The following is a 17,777-nucleotide window of genomic DNA, read 5'->3' on the forward strand; positions in this document are numbered from 1 at the left end:
TTTTTTCGGTGCACTCACAATGTTGTAAAAAAAATAAAAAATTGAGTTCCCTCTAATATTATTATTACTTAGCTGGTTATTGCATTAGAGAGGTTACCTGTATGTTGTTCTCTGCAGCTATTGCCCGAAGCGGAGTGTTTCCTGTTAATCGTTCAGCGGTGTCTGGTGTTTCAGGAGTAGCGCCCCCAACACACAACACACAGAAAAACGGAGACATACCTGCATCCAACCAAACAGAGCACAACATCCGCGATATCTTCACAAAACACCCCCACCAGCGGGCGCGCAACACCGTACAGAACATCTCCACTGATGACGTCAAAGGCTTCTTCAGGCGGAATGCCTTCGTCATCCTCACAATCGCAGCCGTTGTTATTGGTGAGATGATTTTTGATGTTGAGATGACACCTACAAATGTAGAATTACATAATATTGGAATCTAATCAAAAAGCAAATAAATATAAAAATAAAGTGGCATACATTTAAATAAAAGTAAAAATTGAATAATATTATAATGGAATAAAATAAATAATAAAAATGCAATTAAATATAAAGCTAAATATGTTATATAAAATGTTAAAATGTAATAAAATAAATTTAATATAAAACCAAAAAATTAATATTACAAAAACATTTATTTAGAATTCACTAGAATTTTATAAGTTTAACATTACATAAAAATAACCTTAATATTATATGAAGAGTTCATTTGCAAAAACACAACTGTTTTTAACAATTTTCAAAAATCATGTTTTTTTCATTGTGCATCTCAATCAAACTGCAGCTGGGTTATTTTGATTGAGTAAAAATAACTAAAATAATTCCGCTGGAGTTATCAGTTTTTGCAAATAAACTATATATATATATATATATACTCACCGGCCACATTATTAGGTACACCTATTCAATTGCTTGGTAACACAAATTGCTAATCAGCCAATCACATGGCAGCAACTCAATGCATTTAGGCATCTAGATGTGGTGAAGAGGACTTGCTGAAGTTCAAACCGAGCATCAGAATGGGGAAGAAAGGGGATTTAAGTGACTTTGAATGTGGAATGGTTGTTGGTGCCAGATGGGCTGGTCTGAGTATTTCAAAAACTGCTGATCTACTGGGATTTTCATGCACAGGGTTTACAGAGGATGGTCTGAAAAAAGAGAAAATATCCAGTGAGCGGCAGTTTTGTTGACAAAAATACCTTGTTGATGTCAAAGGAGAATGGGCAGACTGGTAAGAGATGATAGAAAGGCAACAGTAACTCAAATAACCACTCGTTACAATAGGGCTGCACGATTAATCGCACGGGATTAATTGTGATTGCCATGCGCATTCAGTCAGTAAAGCCGGTTCTGTGAATAGCAATAAATCTCCATCACCTGCTTTCAGCAGCATTTACTATGCAGAGCCATAGTTCTCTGATAAGCTATGCAAAATCGTGATCATAATCGTAGATGATATAATTTTAGGATTATGAAATAGACAAAATCATTCTCGATTATGACAGCTGTTTGCGCATCTTCTCAGTGAACTACGGCTCTGTGTAGTAAATGCTGCTCCATCTGAGTGCATGTGAAAATACCACATCTAATAACATGTTTTAAATCCAAATTCACTTCATAACCTCAGTTGAGTGTTTAAAATAAACCCTTCTGTGAGATGATGTGGCTTCTTAAACATAATAATTAAGGCACACAATATTTCATAGTATTCTAAGCAGTGATAAAGGCTATGGCGATTAGCATTGCATTATAGATATACTTTATTATGATGAAAATTATAATAAGAACTCAGATAAACCATATATTGCCGTAGTCGTGTGTTTATTAGTCACATTGAATCAATTAAAGCAGTTAAATCTTCTGTTTATTCAGCTGAAGCTATAGGCATTTCCTGGATTTCTTCTTCGGGGTTTATTTGGATTTTTAGCGCGAGAGCACCCTCTGGCCTTTGGATGGAGATCTACTGATGATCACAGAACCATGCTTCGCTGAATCACAATCACAGCTTCTGCCTATTCGTGATTTATTGCCTTTCCGATCTAATTTCGATTAATTGTGCATCCCTACGTTACAACCGAGGTATGCAGAATACCATCTCTGAACACACCATACGTCGTACCCTGAAGCAGATGGGCTACAGCAGCAGAAGACCACACCGGGTGCCGCTCCTGTCAGCTAAGAACAGGAAACGGAGACTACAATTCACACAGGCTCACCGAAATTGGACAATGGAAGATTGGAAAAACGTTGCCTGGTCTGATGAGTCTCGATTTCTGATGCGACATTCAGATGGTAGGGTCAGAATTTGGCGTAAAGAACATGAAAGCATGGATCCATCCTGTCTCGTCTCAACGGTTCAGGCTGGTGGTGGTGGGGTAATGGTGTGGGCATTGCAAAAGGGGGTCCAACCCAGAACTAACAAGGTGCACCTAATAAAGTGGCCAGTGAGTGTAAATGTGTGTCATACAGCATTATTCAGCAAGTATTTTATGACATCATCATATTCAACATCTTGTATATTAGATTTTATTTTTTCGCATTGGATATCATAAAGCACTGAAACCTTAGCCTTTAAAAAATTGTAAAGGAATACCCAACATTTAAACAGAATTTTTATGATACTTTGGAACCAGTATGATGAACTGGAAATCTTGTTTTTTAAATACAAACTAATATCCTGTTTCCCTTTGGATCCCATTATGATTGGTTCCAAATTGTGATAGAACTTCCATTAGCTTTTCTTTAGGTTTGTTTTGATACAGACAGTATTGTGACACAGTACAACACAAACTATTTCACAATCATGACATTCATTTTTTTCTTCTTCTGTTTCAGAATAGAAAAAAATGTTACATAACCTAAACACTCCAACTAAAAAAAAAAAAAAAAAAAAACTAAATGCAAAAGTTTTTTTTTACAGATCAATTAAAGGTGCACGTGTGTTTTTCTCACAGGTATAATTCTGGGATTTGGACTGCGGCCTTATAAAATGTCCTATCGGGAGGTGAAGTACTTCTCCTTTCCTGGAGAGCTGCTATTGAGAATGCTGCAGATGCTGGTGCTCCCCCTGCTGGTGTCCAGTTTAATCACAGGTACGGGCCGCTGGGCGCCACCAGGCACTGAGCACAAGTCTGAGACAAACACATGATGCAGGGGAAGGGGGCGGGCCGAATAGGATTTGGTCAGGCTCAAATGGGACAGCAGATATTGTTATGCAATTCATGCAGCTGAGGCCATTCTGTTTTTTCAGCTGTAAATGTATTTGCAAATCCATATACGCTTAAGAATATCATTTTAAGAAGAATTCAGTTAGTTTTGAGATCTTCAACAAGGCTAGTTCAGCTTCTAGGCCTGTTTGGATTAAAAATAAATCTTAAGGAAGGTCAACAAAGGTTCAACATAGAGCAGGTGAGAGCGTGTGTGAGGTCAGTGCTTTGATGGTCTCTTTCCAAACAGACAAGAGGTCAAAGGTCAAAGTGACCAAATGAACAAAAGCTCATTTCAGTCATCTCTCTCTCGCGCACACACATTCTCTGTGTGTAAATAGCATTTGCTGCTTTCTAAATAAAGCCACAAAAAGTTTCCAGACAAATTGATGGCTGCAGTGTGCCACAAACACAGCTTATATAGAATAAATAATTTGATATTTAAACAGCTGATTTTATGCTATAGAACCCACATGAAACAGCATTCACGAGTCATTTCACTAACGTGTGAAACATGATATTCAATGAGAAAAACTATGGCAGGACTTGATTTTATCTAGCAAAAATTGATTGGATTGTGAAAAGTGGCTGTTACATAATGGAGTCAGATGGCTGGAGCGAAGGGGTTAAAAAGTACACTCTCAGAAAAAAAGGTACAAAAGCTGTCACTGGGGTGGAACCTTTTCACACCTGTGTACCTAAAAACTTAATAAAAATAACTAAATTAAACATACAACATAAAATAAAAACAAAATACAACATGCGAAATTTAAAGTAACTTTTTTTTCCAAAAGTGTAAAAGATATAGAAGATTTCCTCAGAAAAGGGAAGAGTTGGAGCAAATTATTACATTTTGATGAAAGATGATTAAAATATTTTATCAAATTAAATAATTTGTTTCTCTTTGGAATAATATTGGCTTCTTTCTAATGCCATTTACAGTAGGACCAGAAATGTGTATTAGGTAAATGGAGTTTGATTTCATATTGACTTATTGCAACAGATGGAATAGCAGCTGTCTTTAAAGATCTTCTCAGAAGTGCTGTTTGTTTCTGTCTTGCTGTCACTTGCACAGTCTCAAGGCTGAACATCATGACACAGCAGAGGTCCATTCAGATCAAACACTCCAAACATAAACACACACACTCATACGGTGCATCACAGCGTGTCGTCAGATCAGCCGAATCTGCAAAAGCCAAACCAAGGACAAACTTTAGAGGCGAGCAGTGACACTGATTTGAAAATCTGTGGGAAGCATTGTTTATTGGTTGCCTGGCCATATAGTTACAAAGCAAAAATGAGTTTTTGATTAAACAGCAGCTTGATGGAACAGACAGACTTAGTTTATCCGCAAATTCTGGCCGTTCGCTGATTGAGCTCTCATTAGATGAGTTTCTTTGTGAGGGTCACACACAATTCGTCTTTGAAGACTGTGTGTGTGTGTATTTGAAGTAATTACTCTGCTGTATAGGAGAATAAGATTTTATAAGACTCTGGCGGGAAAGTCATTGTTACCATGGAGACGAGAACTAATGAGAGCAGCAGGACGAGAACATGACCTGTGCAGAAGGTTCCCAGGCCACTGTGGGGTGTAAAGCTGAGGGGTTGTATGAGGTTGGGGGCAGTGAGATCACTACTTAGGAGCAGACATGCACCATACACAATAATGGAAGACATGCATAGTTCAATACAATGGCTGTTTCTGTCCTGTAGAGAGAAATGCTGAATGGCAGTCATGGTCAGTGACCTTCAGGAAATATACTGTCTGACTCCTTCACAAGCTATTGTTGTTGAGCATCAATGTAGAGACTTTCTTTCTTTCTTTCTGAATTTCACACTGAATTTGACTGATTTTATGTTTGGTCTGAAAGAGTCTAGTTACTTTTTTTTTGTATTCAAATATAAATTGTAAGTCCTTAAAAGCTTTTATTCAACAACTGTAGACTTAAGTGTGAAAAAAAAGATGAAAAAAAGTTGCAAAATCTAGACAAAGAAGCTCAAATATAAGAGTTTCACATTTTGAAGTCAAAAGATAATTCCTGCCATTTGTTATTTCATAGTTCTGATGACTTAATATCCAAATAAGTCTAAAATAGTCATAATATATTTTACCATTCAAAGGTTTGGGGTGAGTAATGTTTTATTTAAAAAAAAAATGTAAGAAATGAATACTTTTATTCAACAAGGATCCATGAAATTGATCCAAAGTGTAAGTAAAGTTGTTGTAGAATTCCATTCTAAATAAATGCTGTTTTTCCCTTTAAATTGATCAAAAAATACTGAAAACATATCATATCATTTCCATAAAAAAAAAAAGCACAACAACCATCACAAATATTTACAATAATAATAAAAATAACAAAGCAAATCATAATAATTTCTGAAAGATCATGTGACACTGAAGACTATGGTAATGATGCTGAAAATTCAGCTTTGATCACAGGAATAAATTACATTTGAAAATATATTACAATAGAAAACATTTATTTTAAATTGTAAAAATATTGAAAAATTTTACAGGTTTTTTTTTTTTTACTGCAATTTTGATCAAATAAATGAAGCCTTCGTGAGCATAAAAAAAACTGTTACACTTTATTTTAAGGACCAATTCTCACTATTAACTAGTAGTTTATTATCATTCATATTACTGGCATATTAGCTGTTTATCAGTACATATAAAGCACATATTCTGCATGACCATATTTTAGACCCCTTAATCTTGCCTTATACCTAAACTTAACAACTACCTTACTAACTATTAATAATAAGCAGCAAATTAGGTAACTATTAATAAGCAGCAAATTAGACAGTTAATAATTAGTTAATGGTGATAATTAGACCTTAAACTAAAGTGTGATCAAAAATCTTACTAACCCTAAACGTTTGAATGCTAGTGTAGAATGAGTAGGTGTTTCCAACCTCTTGACTGTCATTGTATGTATATGCAGTTGCATATGCTGTTGCTTGCATTACTATATGTACATGCATCCCCAGAATCATGTGAAACAAACTAATACTGCAGTCTAATGTCACCTGTGTGCAGGCATGGCCGCTCTGGACAGTCGAGCTTCAGGGAAGATGGGTGGGAGAGCTGTAGTTTACTACACCACCACCACTATCATCACTGTGTTCATCGGGATCGTCATGGTGCTCATCATCCACCCGGGAAGAGGCTCTAAAGACGAATTCACCAAACAGGAGAAGATAGAACATGTCAGCCCAGCAGATGCCTTCCTCGATCTCATCAGGTATGGCAAAGTACTTTTAAATTTACAATTATATGATGTTTTTTTTTTTTTCTAACATTATATTCTTTTTATTTATTTTTTTATAGAAACATGTTTCCTCCTAATTTAGTGCAAGCTTGTACTCAACAGGTAATGTTTTTAATGCACAAGAACCAGTAAAAATCTAGTTTCCTGTAAGATGGTAAACACAACCAAGTAACTGTTTTTCTATTCTCTCTACCTTCTTCAGTTTAAAACACAATATGGCAAGCGAGTGGTCACGGTTAAAGTTCTGGTGAACGAGACATTGTTCAGTTTGAATAACGGGTCACAGGAACTCAGACGTGAAGAGGTGATACCAGTGCTGGGAACGGTTAATGGAATCAATGCACTCGGACTCGTGGTCTTCTCCATGTGCTTTGGCTTCATCATTGGGAGCATGAAGGAACAGGGACAACCGCTACGGGATTTCTTTGACTGTCTAAATGAGGCCATCATGAGGCTTGTTGCCATTATCATGTGGTGAGTGATTTACAGTGGGAAAGTTTACAGCTTCGAGCACATTATGTACTTTGTTTTCACAAACAGTGGTTTTTCTAATTAATGAAAATGGGATAAACCATGTCATGACCTGCCAGACTGTTTTTGTCATTTTAATTTCAAGCAGACTTACTGGAACATTAGCAATTAAAACAATTAAATAAGAGGAGAGTTAAAAATTGGCCCTCATATAATAAATAATGGAAAAATGAAATTCTGTTAAGTTATTTGGGTGTTATTTTTGCTAATGTTATTTGGGTCTGTTTACATGAACAAAAAAATCTTAAAGACCCAAAAATGACAATTTTGTCATCATTTACTTACCCTCATGTCGTTCCAAACCTGTATGAGTTTGTTTTTATGTTGAACGCAGAAGAAGATATTTTGAAAAAATTAAGAACCGAGCAGTTGCTGTTAGCCATTGACTTCCATTGTATGGAAAGAAATATTTTGGAAGTAAATGGGGACCATCAACTGTTCGGTTCTTAAAATTTTTTCAAAATATCTTCTTCTGTGTTCAACATCTTCAAGAAAGAAACTGTGAATAAATGGGTGAATAAATGATTACAAAATGTTCATTTTGGGGTGAACTATCCCTTTAATAGCTCAGTAGGCCTAATTTAATATAGACCACAACACTTTAAGTTATAGTTGCAAGCTTTTGTAGTTATTTTTATTATAAATTTTTTTCCAAATTGGATGCTTTCAATCTCTGGAGATTCATCTGAACCCCATCAAAGCACAGTTCCCGTTTCGAATCTGATGTGACTGGAAAAATTACAGATGGTGCAGTAAGGAATTCAGTAACGGCTCTGAGCGATTTACTGACTCAATGAATCTGATTCAAAGCCTCCTAACTCACGACTGAGTTTGGATCTGTTTTGTGAGTCTTTTTGACGGTCTCAATTAAAATGCATCACTTCAGTTGAGTCATTTGTTGCGTGAACTGGCGAAACCCAATACTGACGCATACAAACGCATTCTTGACTTTCAGATATTATGTTGTTAGATTATAAATTACTGTTGCACATTGTTTTTCTGAGAACATTTTAGTCTGAAGTGCCGTGAGACAAAACATGACCGTAGAAAAACACTTTATTAGACAACTTAGGACATTCCCTTTGCCTTAATTAAGCAAATGTTTTACACATTTTGTTTCCGAAGTGGTAATAGCTAATTTGTTTTCCCACCTCAGGTATACTCCTCTTGGCATACTGTTCCTGATCGCGGGAAAGATAGTTGAGATGGATGATATATCAGAAATGGGAGGCCAGTTGGGCATGTACACCATCACAGTCATCGCTGGCCTTCTGATACATGCAGTCATCGTACTGCCTTTGCTGTACTTCCTTGTGACGCGTAAAAATCCATTTGTGTTCATCGCTGGACTTCTGCAAGCCCTTGTCACTGCACTCGGTACCTCCTCCAGGTGAGCTTTTAAATTTAAATACATTTTCAATACATTCTGATACATTTTATTTAATTTACCAAAGAGCTTGCATCATTTCGATACGGATATCACTGAAAATAATGATAACTTGCTACGGATATCACTTAAAATAATAAGATGTTGATTCAGTAGCCTCTCTGAACGATTCAATTTCAGTAAATGAATCATCAAACAGATTCATACCGGAGACTTGTCTTTTTAAGCTAGGCTATTCATTACGTTCATGGTACCGGCTCATGTGTAATTGGTTTGGAAATTGAACTACACATGTAGAACTTTGTTTTTTAATTACTGTAGGGAATTGCACAATAAAAGATTTGCACAATAAAAGAATTGCATAATTTGTTTGTGAATGGAATTATGCTGGTCACATATGCGAGGACAACTCAATAGAAAGACGTTTCGATCATTATGTCCTGTACACTGTGTTTTTCTTTCATCACATTCAGCACAGACTGTAAACTCTTATTCATAACGCAAGTAAAATGTGATTTCCATCATGAAAATAAACCATGGTTTTACTACAAATAAATCCAAAAAACTAGTGCTGTCAAATGATTAATCGCGATTAATGGCATCCAAAATAAAAGTTTTTGTTTACACAATATATGTGTGTATACTGTGCATATTTATGTATACATAAATACACACACATCCATTTATATATTTAGGAAAAATATGTTATGTTTATATATTAAATATATTTATGAGAATATAAATTAATGTATACATGTAAATATTTTCAAAATATATACTGTATGTGTGTATTTATTTATATATATATATATATATATATATATATTATATATATATATATATATATATATACTCGCGGACGCGCGCCTATATATATATATATATATATATATATATGCCCACGCATATATATATATAAGGTATATATATATACACTGCAGTACAGGTCAAAAGTTTCTTAAAGGAAAACATTACTATTTTTAATGTTTTTGAAAGAAGTTTCTTTCTGCTCATCAAATAAAAAAAACCATGCATTTATTTGATCAAAAATACAGAAAAAAAATTTAATATTGTGATATATTATTACAATTTATAATAATATATGTTTTAAATTTATTATACTTTAAATTATCATTTATTTGGAAACATTACTATTTTTGATGCAAAGCTGAATTTTTATCAGGATCATTATCACATGATCCTTTAGAAATCATTCTAATATGATGATTCATTATCAAAGTTGGAAACTTTAAAACAACTTTAATTCATTATCAAAGTTGTTTTTTCAGAACATGTGATACTTTTTTAGGATACTTTGATGAATAAAAAGTAAAAAAAAAAAAAGAAGCTATGTTTTTAAAATATAAATATTTTGTAATAGCAATCAGTCAGTAATTTGGGGTCAGTAATATTTTTTTCTTTCTTTTTTTTTAAATAAAATCAATACTTTTATTCAGCAAGGATGTGTTAAATTGATAAAAAGTGATAGTAAAGAAAATATATTATTAGAATATATATTATTAGATTTTTTTTTTTATTTTGAATAAATGCAGTTCTTTTTAACCTTTTATTCATCAAATATATTAGACAGCAGAACTGTTTCCAACACTCATAATAAATCAGAATATTAGAATGATTTCTAAATGATCATGTGATAGACTGGATGTTACATGTGACACTGAAGGCTGGAGAAATGATGCTGAAAATTCAGCTTTGCATCACAGGAATAATTTTTTTTTTTTTTAAGTATATTCAAATAGAAAACTATTATTTTAAGTTGTAATAATATTTGACAATATTACAGTTTTTTTCTGTATTTTTGATCAAATAAATGCAGGCTTGATGAGCAGAAGAGACTTCTTTCAAAAACATTAAAAATAGTAATGTTTCCAAAATTTTGACCTGTAATATAGCTATATATATATATATATTATATATATATATATATATATATATATATATATATATATTCACACAGAACACACACAAATGTAATGTAAACAAAAACTATTCTTTTGGATGCGGTTGATTGCGATTAATAAACCCATGATTATTGTACACAGCAAAAAAGCCAGTGTACAATGAACTCAATTCGAGTCAAATTTAACACTCCTGAAATGTATATACTGTATGACTCCCTCCATTTTGGAGTTAAAATAACACTTTTCAAAGTTTGAAATATGTACATTACTCACAGTGTACATTTTAACACTGAAAGAGTTTATTTGTAAATCCGGCAGATGTCACACACTGCTTTTATAACAAAAAAAAACTCATATTGTTAAATTTTTTTTTTTTTTTTTTTTAATATAAATAAATTAATCCACAAAACTACGCATGTTTACATTTATTTATTTATTTTAATTGAAACATTATAACTCTTTTCCCCTGCACCAAAATGTCTTCACATTCAGTGTTTTCAATACATGTAAAGAACATGTTCTTACAAAAATCAAAACATAATATCAAAGCAAATCAGTGCAAATGCACAAAGTACGTATTCTTATTTGGTCCGTATGTATTCTGAATTTCATTAGGTTTATAGTGCTTACATTTATCTGCTAAAACCACAGCATCTCATTCATTACCATCAAAGCTGAATGCAGGGCCATCCTTAGCTGATGCGGGGCCCGGTGCGAAGTAGGGAGCGACGCCCCCCTGGGTCCGATCGCATTCCCGGGGTGTGTGGGGGGGGGGTCATTCAGTCCGTTTACCCCTTAAGTGCGGGGCCCGGTACGACCGCACCAGTTGCACCCCACAAAGGACGGCCCTGGCTGAATGTATGTTATCACTGAACTGGCGTTTGGACCTCCTTGGAGAAAGTAGTCTTTCTTTTTTTCGGCAAGACAAGACGTGGTTCTCTCAGTTTCCAGCTAAGCAAGAAATCCACTCCCACTTGCAGCATCACAAAAGTGCTTCTGTAAAATTGGGGAGAAAAAAAACAGAATAATTTCACATCCATTTATCAAAACTATTATTAACAGGTGAAATATCAGAGACAAGTATCAATTACAATACAATAATAGTTTACTCAAAACATTTACCCAAAAATTGTCATAATTTGGTTCCAAACCAGTATGACATACATGTCTTACATGGTGTTTGTGGAACAGCATGAGTATACATAAACAACAATTCAGGTGAACAGTTTGTTTTAAGGGTTATTTCGGGGTTATTTATTTTGGGGGATTTCCATGCTTAGTTTTTTTTTTTTTTTTATGTAACATTTTTATTAATCTTGATTTTTTTTTTTTTCTTTTTTTTTTTTTTTCACAACTTGTGTGCAATTCAGAGTGAACTGAACTAATAGTGTCTTATGAACACACAGACCAACAATCAATTCAATTCAAGTTTATTTGTATAGCGCTTTTTACGATACAAATCATTGCAAAGCAACTTTAAGAAAATTAAGTTTCTACAATATTTAGTAGTAGCTTATCAGTGGTGACTGTTAGTTTATGTGCATACGGCAGAAATGTTCAGAAAAATCAATAAGACATAAACAGACAATTAACACTTAACAGCAATTATGCAATCAAACTTATAGCAAAATTTGGTAGTTCTGTATGTTGTCTCTATCAAGTCAAGTGAGGATGTTTGTTAAATAATATGCAAAATTTCAGCATGTTTCTCACCAAACCTTATTGTATACCCGCAGACCACTTAGAATATACATCACATGATACATAAGACCACTCTATTATACTGTTGCTTCTATTTTAAAAGCTTGATGTTATTCGCCATTGACTGACATTATATGGACAAGCACATTCGGGACATTTTATTTAAATCTCCTTTTGTGGTCTGACAAAGAAACATATGACATAAGACAAATTCAAGTGTGAGTAAATGAATATTTAATTTTTTGGGTGAACTATCCCTTTAAGGAGAAGCATTTAACTCACTGTAAATGTATATATTTTTGTTGTAAAAAGAAAGCCAGTCTAACTGGAAAATAGGTCACAATTCCTGAATTCCATGCTGATCTCATTGTGCTGAGGCAGGGCTTCACCTATCAAAATGCGCATAAATGGGACAACACACAAATAAAGGACAGTACAAGCATACCAAAAAATCATATCTGATCTGTAGTCCATGCTACCCATGTGTCATACTCCAAGTCTTGTGAGGGCACAAATTCACTTTGAATGGTGAACAATTTAACTCACTCAGTATAGAGAGTATGAGTATATTGAAAAGTTATTTTTAAATATATACAAAGGAATATATATGAAAATATAAAATGAAACAAAAATGAAACACATATATGCTTGACACATCAACATGATAAAATCTGGTCACGAGACACGCAAGAAACAATTACTGATATTGCTATTTTAGATTTGGGCCGTTTACAGTGGTTTGATTTGAAAGTTTCAGATCGTCTAGGCACGCACAGCATACAAATATCATTATTAAACAATATTATTTCATGAAATACATCCCTCTGAGGAACGTGTAGGAGCGCACAACACATAAATGTCGCTATAAATCAATATGATGTTATAAAATACATATTTTAAATGAGGTAAGTTAAAACGCTTAAGTTACTTCTGGTCTTTCCCTTTTCTAAGCAACCCGCATCTGCACTGCATAGCAATTCAAATCTGTGAGAAACGATTAGGCTCCTTTAGGCGCGCACAGCATTTAAATATCGTAAAGTAAAATCATCTTATAAAATACATAATGTAAACGAGGTAAAACACTTACTTATGGTGTTTTCCTTTGATAAAACCAAATTCCCCGTCTTCTAACCATCGTGAGTGAAAAGAAGTTTTGGAGAGTACAGCACATAAATATCGCTATAAATCAATATGATGTTATTATATACATATTTTAAATGAGATAAATACTTACTTTCAGATTTCCCTTTTAGAAAATAAATGACGTCCTCATCTGTTCCGCATCGTGAGTGAAAGGAAATGTCGTTGAAAAAAGTTTATGCGCACACAGCAAATAAATATCGTTATAAAACAATATGATATTACAAAACACATTTATGAGTAATATTAAACACTTTATATTGCCGTTTTCCGTCCTCATATGAACCGCATCGTGAGCAAAGAAAATGGCGTCTGTAAAAAATATTTCAGATGGGTAAGGCGCGCACACGAGCAAATGTCCCGGATGTGACTATTAACACTCAACAGTGTTAATAAAGGTAACTCTGTGTATTAACACCGGCCAGAGGGGGCTGTTTACACTAGCTAGTGTTAATCCTTTAAAATTCAACACCACAACTTGAACACTTTACTCTAAAAGTCCCCAACACTAGGATTTCAACACTGGATATTTTGCTGTGTAGTTAAACCATGGTAAACCACAAAAAAACATGATTTTGCTACACCAAACATAGTTTAACAGGGTATTTGTAGTAAAACTGGTTATACAAATGTTAATCAATCCAAAAAAACAACAACTTTGGTTAGGCATACTACAGTTTTACTAGAATAAAATTTAGGTTAGTTTCCTAAGGGTTATTTTGCTGTAGCACTAGCATAAGAGTTTCACGACATGTTTAAAAAGGTAAGTTTACCCAAAAAAGAATGATTAATATTTTAGTCTTCCACTACATGCTTTTTGTATATGTTCTCAATATGGATAGTTTTTATGGTGTTTGTTGGAACTAGACATCCCACCGTTACTTGCCGCTGAAAAAGATGGGTCAACGTTTTTGCTTTTGTCTACATTTTTGAGTTTGGAACATGATGATGATCAGTGAATGATGACAGAATTTGCCTCTCCGTAGCTCTGCCACTCTGCCCATCACCTTTAAGTGTCTAGAGGAGAATAACCATGTGGATAAACGTGTAACCCGTTTTGTGCTGCCTGTTGGAGCCACCATAAACATGGATGGCACCGCTCTGTACGAGGCTCTGGCTGCCATCTTCATCGCACAAGTCAATGACATGGATTTGAACTTTGGACAGATCCTAACCATCAGGTACCGTTAGGTCAAATAAAGAACTTTTCCATGACAGCTTATTCATTTAAGGCAAGACACCACAGGTGAAAACTAACAGATTTCACCATATTTCCCCCGCTGATTAATCACAGAACATTAAGACGTTAAATGTTGTACTACTACACGTTTTTTCAAATGTTTAAAAATGCAAACTAGGCATTGTCTAATTAAAAATGCACTAATTTGCATACATTTCCAAAACAAAAATATGAACACTGAATAAAGCCAGGATCAAAATTTTAGTTTTATTATATTTTATTTTATTTTTACATATTGGACATGTTGACATATTTCAGAATGATTTTGGATATCTTTTTTAAACACTCTTTAATAATTGTATATTTAAAAAAACCTAACCAGTAAAAGTTTTTATAATATCCACAAAAATAGACATTTTGTTGTATGTAAATGCTACTAAAGTAGAGATTTCTGACGGGAAAATGTTTATTTTTTTATTTATTTATTTTTGAGAAAAGTCATAAAAAAAAACTGTATTATAAAAACTGTATTAATTGAATATACAGATGCAAATAGACAAAATGTAATAAAATAAACACTGTATTTTGGCTGTTTTCTTTCCACTAGTCTGAAAGAAGACATGTTGTGAAAGTAGAATCCCAAAATCTAAAAAATGGCCAGTGCATAAAAAGAAAAAAAAAAAAAACTATTGTTTTGCCTGTCTTGCCTTAAAGGTAGTTGATTTCTCACACCATTTCAGTATTTATCTGACTGAAAATGATTTTTGAATGCCTGCTTTGTATAATTTGACAGCATCACAGCAACAGCAGCCAGCATTGGTGCAGCTGGAATCCCTCAGGCTGGCCTGGTTACCATGGTGATAGTGCTGACCTCCGTAGGACTGCCCACTGATGACATCTCTCTAATTATCGCAGTTGATTGGTTACTGTAAGTACTATTTGTGTGTGTGTGTGTGTGTGTGTGTGTGTGTGTTTTACAAACCTTTAAATTTTTTCTAGTGTGTGAGATCATCCCACACATGACTTTTAAGGGAAACCAATGTGTACTTTAGACTGGGACAGGAGAAAGTATTTGAAGAACTATACTCATCAGCTTAAATAAACAGACATAGTTCGTACTCTCAAAACACAAATAAATAAAAATAAAAAAAAAAAAAAAAAATCTAAAAATATTAATTCAAATTTTCAAAATACTATATCAAGATGACTCTATAGTACATAATATACTGTATGCAGATAATGCAGTTTATATTTTGTGACAATATAACCATAAAACAGTTGAGATTTGCTCTATAGTACATACGTATGTATCCAGGTAAGGTTGGATATAATTTTGTAGTTGAGTTACTAAGTCAAGTGTAATGTGTTAATTGTTTATATTTAAATATTGAATTACATAATATTTTTTGTGTTTTAAGTTTAATGGCTTCATCAGCTAGAAATGGCTCTTTGTGACTGTAACCACTAACCTCTATAACATTTAAAAAAAAATGTCTATCAGCGTTTATAATCCAAAATAACTGGAAAAGTCATGGAAATTCATTGATCAAAAGCTGTGGGAACCCTGAACAAGAGAATTTCAACCTGTGATGTTCTGAAGACGTCTGAATGTGCTTTAATGTAATATTCCTTCACACAGACCCAGGCAGAACATGAGGGCTGAGCAGCAAGATATTCTATCTTTTACATTCCATAACCCATAATCCAATCGTATATGGCCATGCAACATCTGCTTCCAATGAGTTTAGGATCCACTGAACAGTACACCCATATCCAATAGCATGTTTTTGTGGCCTATTCAGTGCAAAACGGCAGTAGTTGAATTCAAGTTCAGTCAGGGAGCTTGTCGTCAGAGATTATGTGCTGGTTAAAGCAGCGTACAGAACAGAAAAGGCATTGTGAGGCTTGGAGGAGGCCTCAGACTCTGAGGAACATTCATGCCAGGAAAGATGGGTCAGCAAAAACATCCAAAGATGAAGGAACTGTTTTTCTTAAGCGGAAGCTACATGAGGCCCTCAGAGCACAACAAAGGCTCATGTGACATCCAGTTGTGTAAACCAGAGAAATAAATCCCCATTGATGAGGAGATGACTTTGATAAGAAGCTGTGGTGTGTTTGTACCAAGCACAGCATATTTCCACCATGAAAATAAATCTGTTTGTTTTGATCTGCTGCTTCAGAGATCGGCTGCGCACCACCACAAATGTTTTGGGCGACTCCATTGGTGCTGGCATTGTGGAGCACCTGTCACGTCACGAGCTGTGCGCTGTCGACACCGAGATCGGAAACTCTGTCGTGGAGGAGAAAGAGACCAAGAAGTCCTACCAGCTCATCTCTCAGGAGAGCGAGTGCGAGAATGCCAAGATCCCTGACAGTGAGACCAAAATGTAACTGCCTGTTTCCTGAGGAAAAACTCTAGTTTTTGTACAAACACTAGTGACTATTCATCTCAAGTGTTTTTATATTCCTGTCGAAGACGTCCAAATGTGTTGAAGTTTGAGCAGAGGTGGACATGTGTGGTCCTCTTTGAACTGTTTTATTGTAGAGTACATGGAATAGATTTGGTTACATTAGACAATAATTTTCTAGACGCATGTTTGTTTTCGTTAATTGAAGAGAAAACTCAATATCATTATGGAAGAAATATATGTTCACAATGATGCTTCTACTTGGGCTGGGAAAAAAATATTTTAAATAAGCAAAATGATATCAGATGATTTTAAAAAAAGAAGTATTTTCAAACTGGTTGTTATGTAACACATGGGAAGTTTGGCAGCTTAAGTTGGAAAGTGAGGCTGCGAGTCCAGAAACAACAGTATATTGCGATGTTTCCATGCTACACAACTACAGCGGCCTTTATCAGTGGAAATAAGCTGGAATCTGTGAAGTCACTCAGACCGTGCATGAGTTGTTTTTAAAAAACTGTACATTTAACTGATGTGATCATCTTATTTCAAAGCTTTTATAGATTATTGTCGGTTTGAACAAATAAAGAAATCTATTAATAAAAAAGAGCATTTTGGCCAGGACTGTTCACAGACCTGTTGTGTTCTTAGCATGCACCCTGAACAGGTTAGTGATTCTTATGTGAACTATTTTATAACTATTTTGCATCCTCAGTGAAGGGGTGCCGTCAGAATGAGAGTCCAAACAGCTGATAAAAACATCACAATAATTCACAAGTAATCCACACCACTCGAGTTCATAGACATTTTAACTTAAAACCATAACATCTAGCCAAAATCCATCATAACACTTGAAAAAGTCCATCACTTGTTGTCCTCACACAACAAAATCCACATATTTATTTAGACCGGTTTTGGACTGTTTGAAGTTATAAATGTCGTAATGATGGATTTGTTTCTTACAAACATGCAACGTTACACATTTCACAAGATGTTAACTGATGGACTGGAGCGGGTGTGAATTATTGTG

General features: G+C 34.4%; 1 protein-coding gene across 1 annotated transcript; it reads left to right on the forward strand.

Annotated features, from left to right (window-relative positions):
- The first annotated feature begins 101 nt into the window (after positions 1-101).
- On the forward strand, positions 102-17,376 carry LOC109086857 (excitatory amino acid transporter 1-like). The gene is made up of 9 exons (XM_042723460.1): positions 102-378; positions 2,955-3,092; positions 6,250-6,454; positions 6,541-6,583; positions 6,684-6,955; positions 8,169-8,402; positions 14,149-14,343; positions 15,136-15,270; positions 16,523-17,376. The coding sequence occupies exons 1-9, from the start codon at positions 102-104 to the stop codon at positions 16,731-16,733; spliced, it is 1,710 nt and encodes a 569-aa protein (XP_042579394.1). The 3' UTR covers positions 16,734-17,376.
- The last annotated feature ends 401 nt before the right edge of the window (positions 17,377-17,777 follow it).

The sequence above is a fragment of the Cyprinus carpio genome, chromosome B5, assembly GCF_018340385.1.
Source record: "Cyprinus carpio isolate SPL01 chromosome B5, ASM1834038v1, whole genome shotgun sequence".
NCBI lineage: Eukaryota > Metazoa > Chordata > Actinopteri > Cypriniformes > Cyprinidae > Cyprinus > Cyprinus carpio.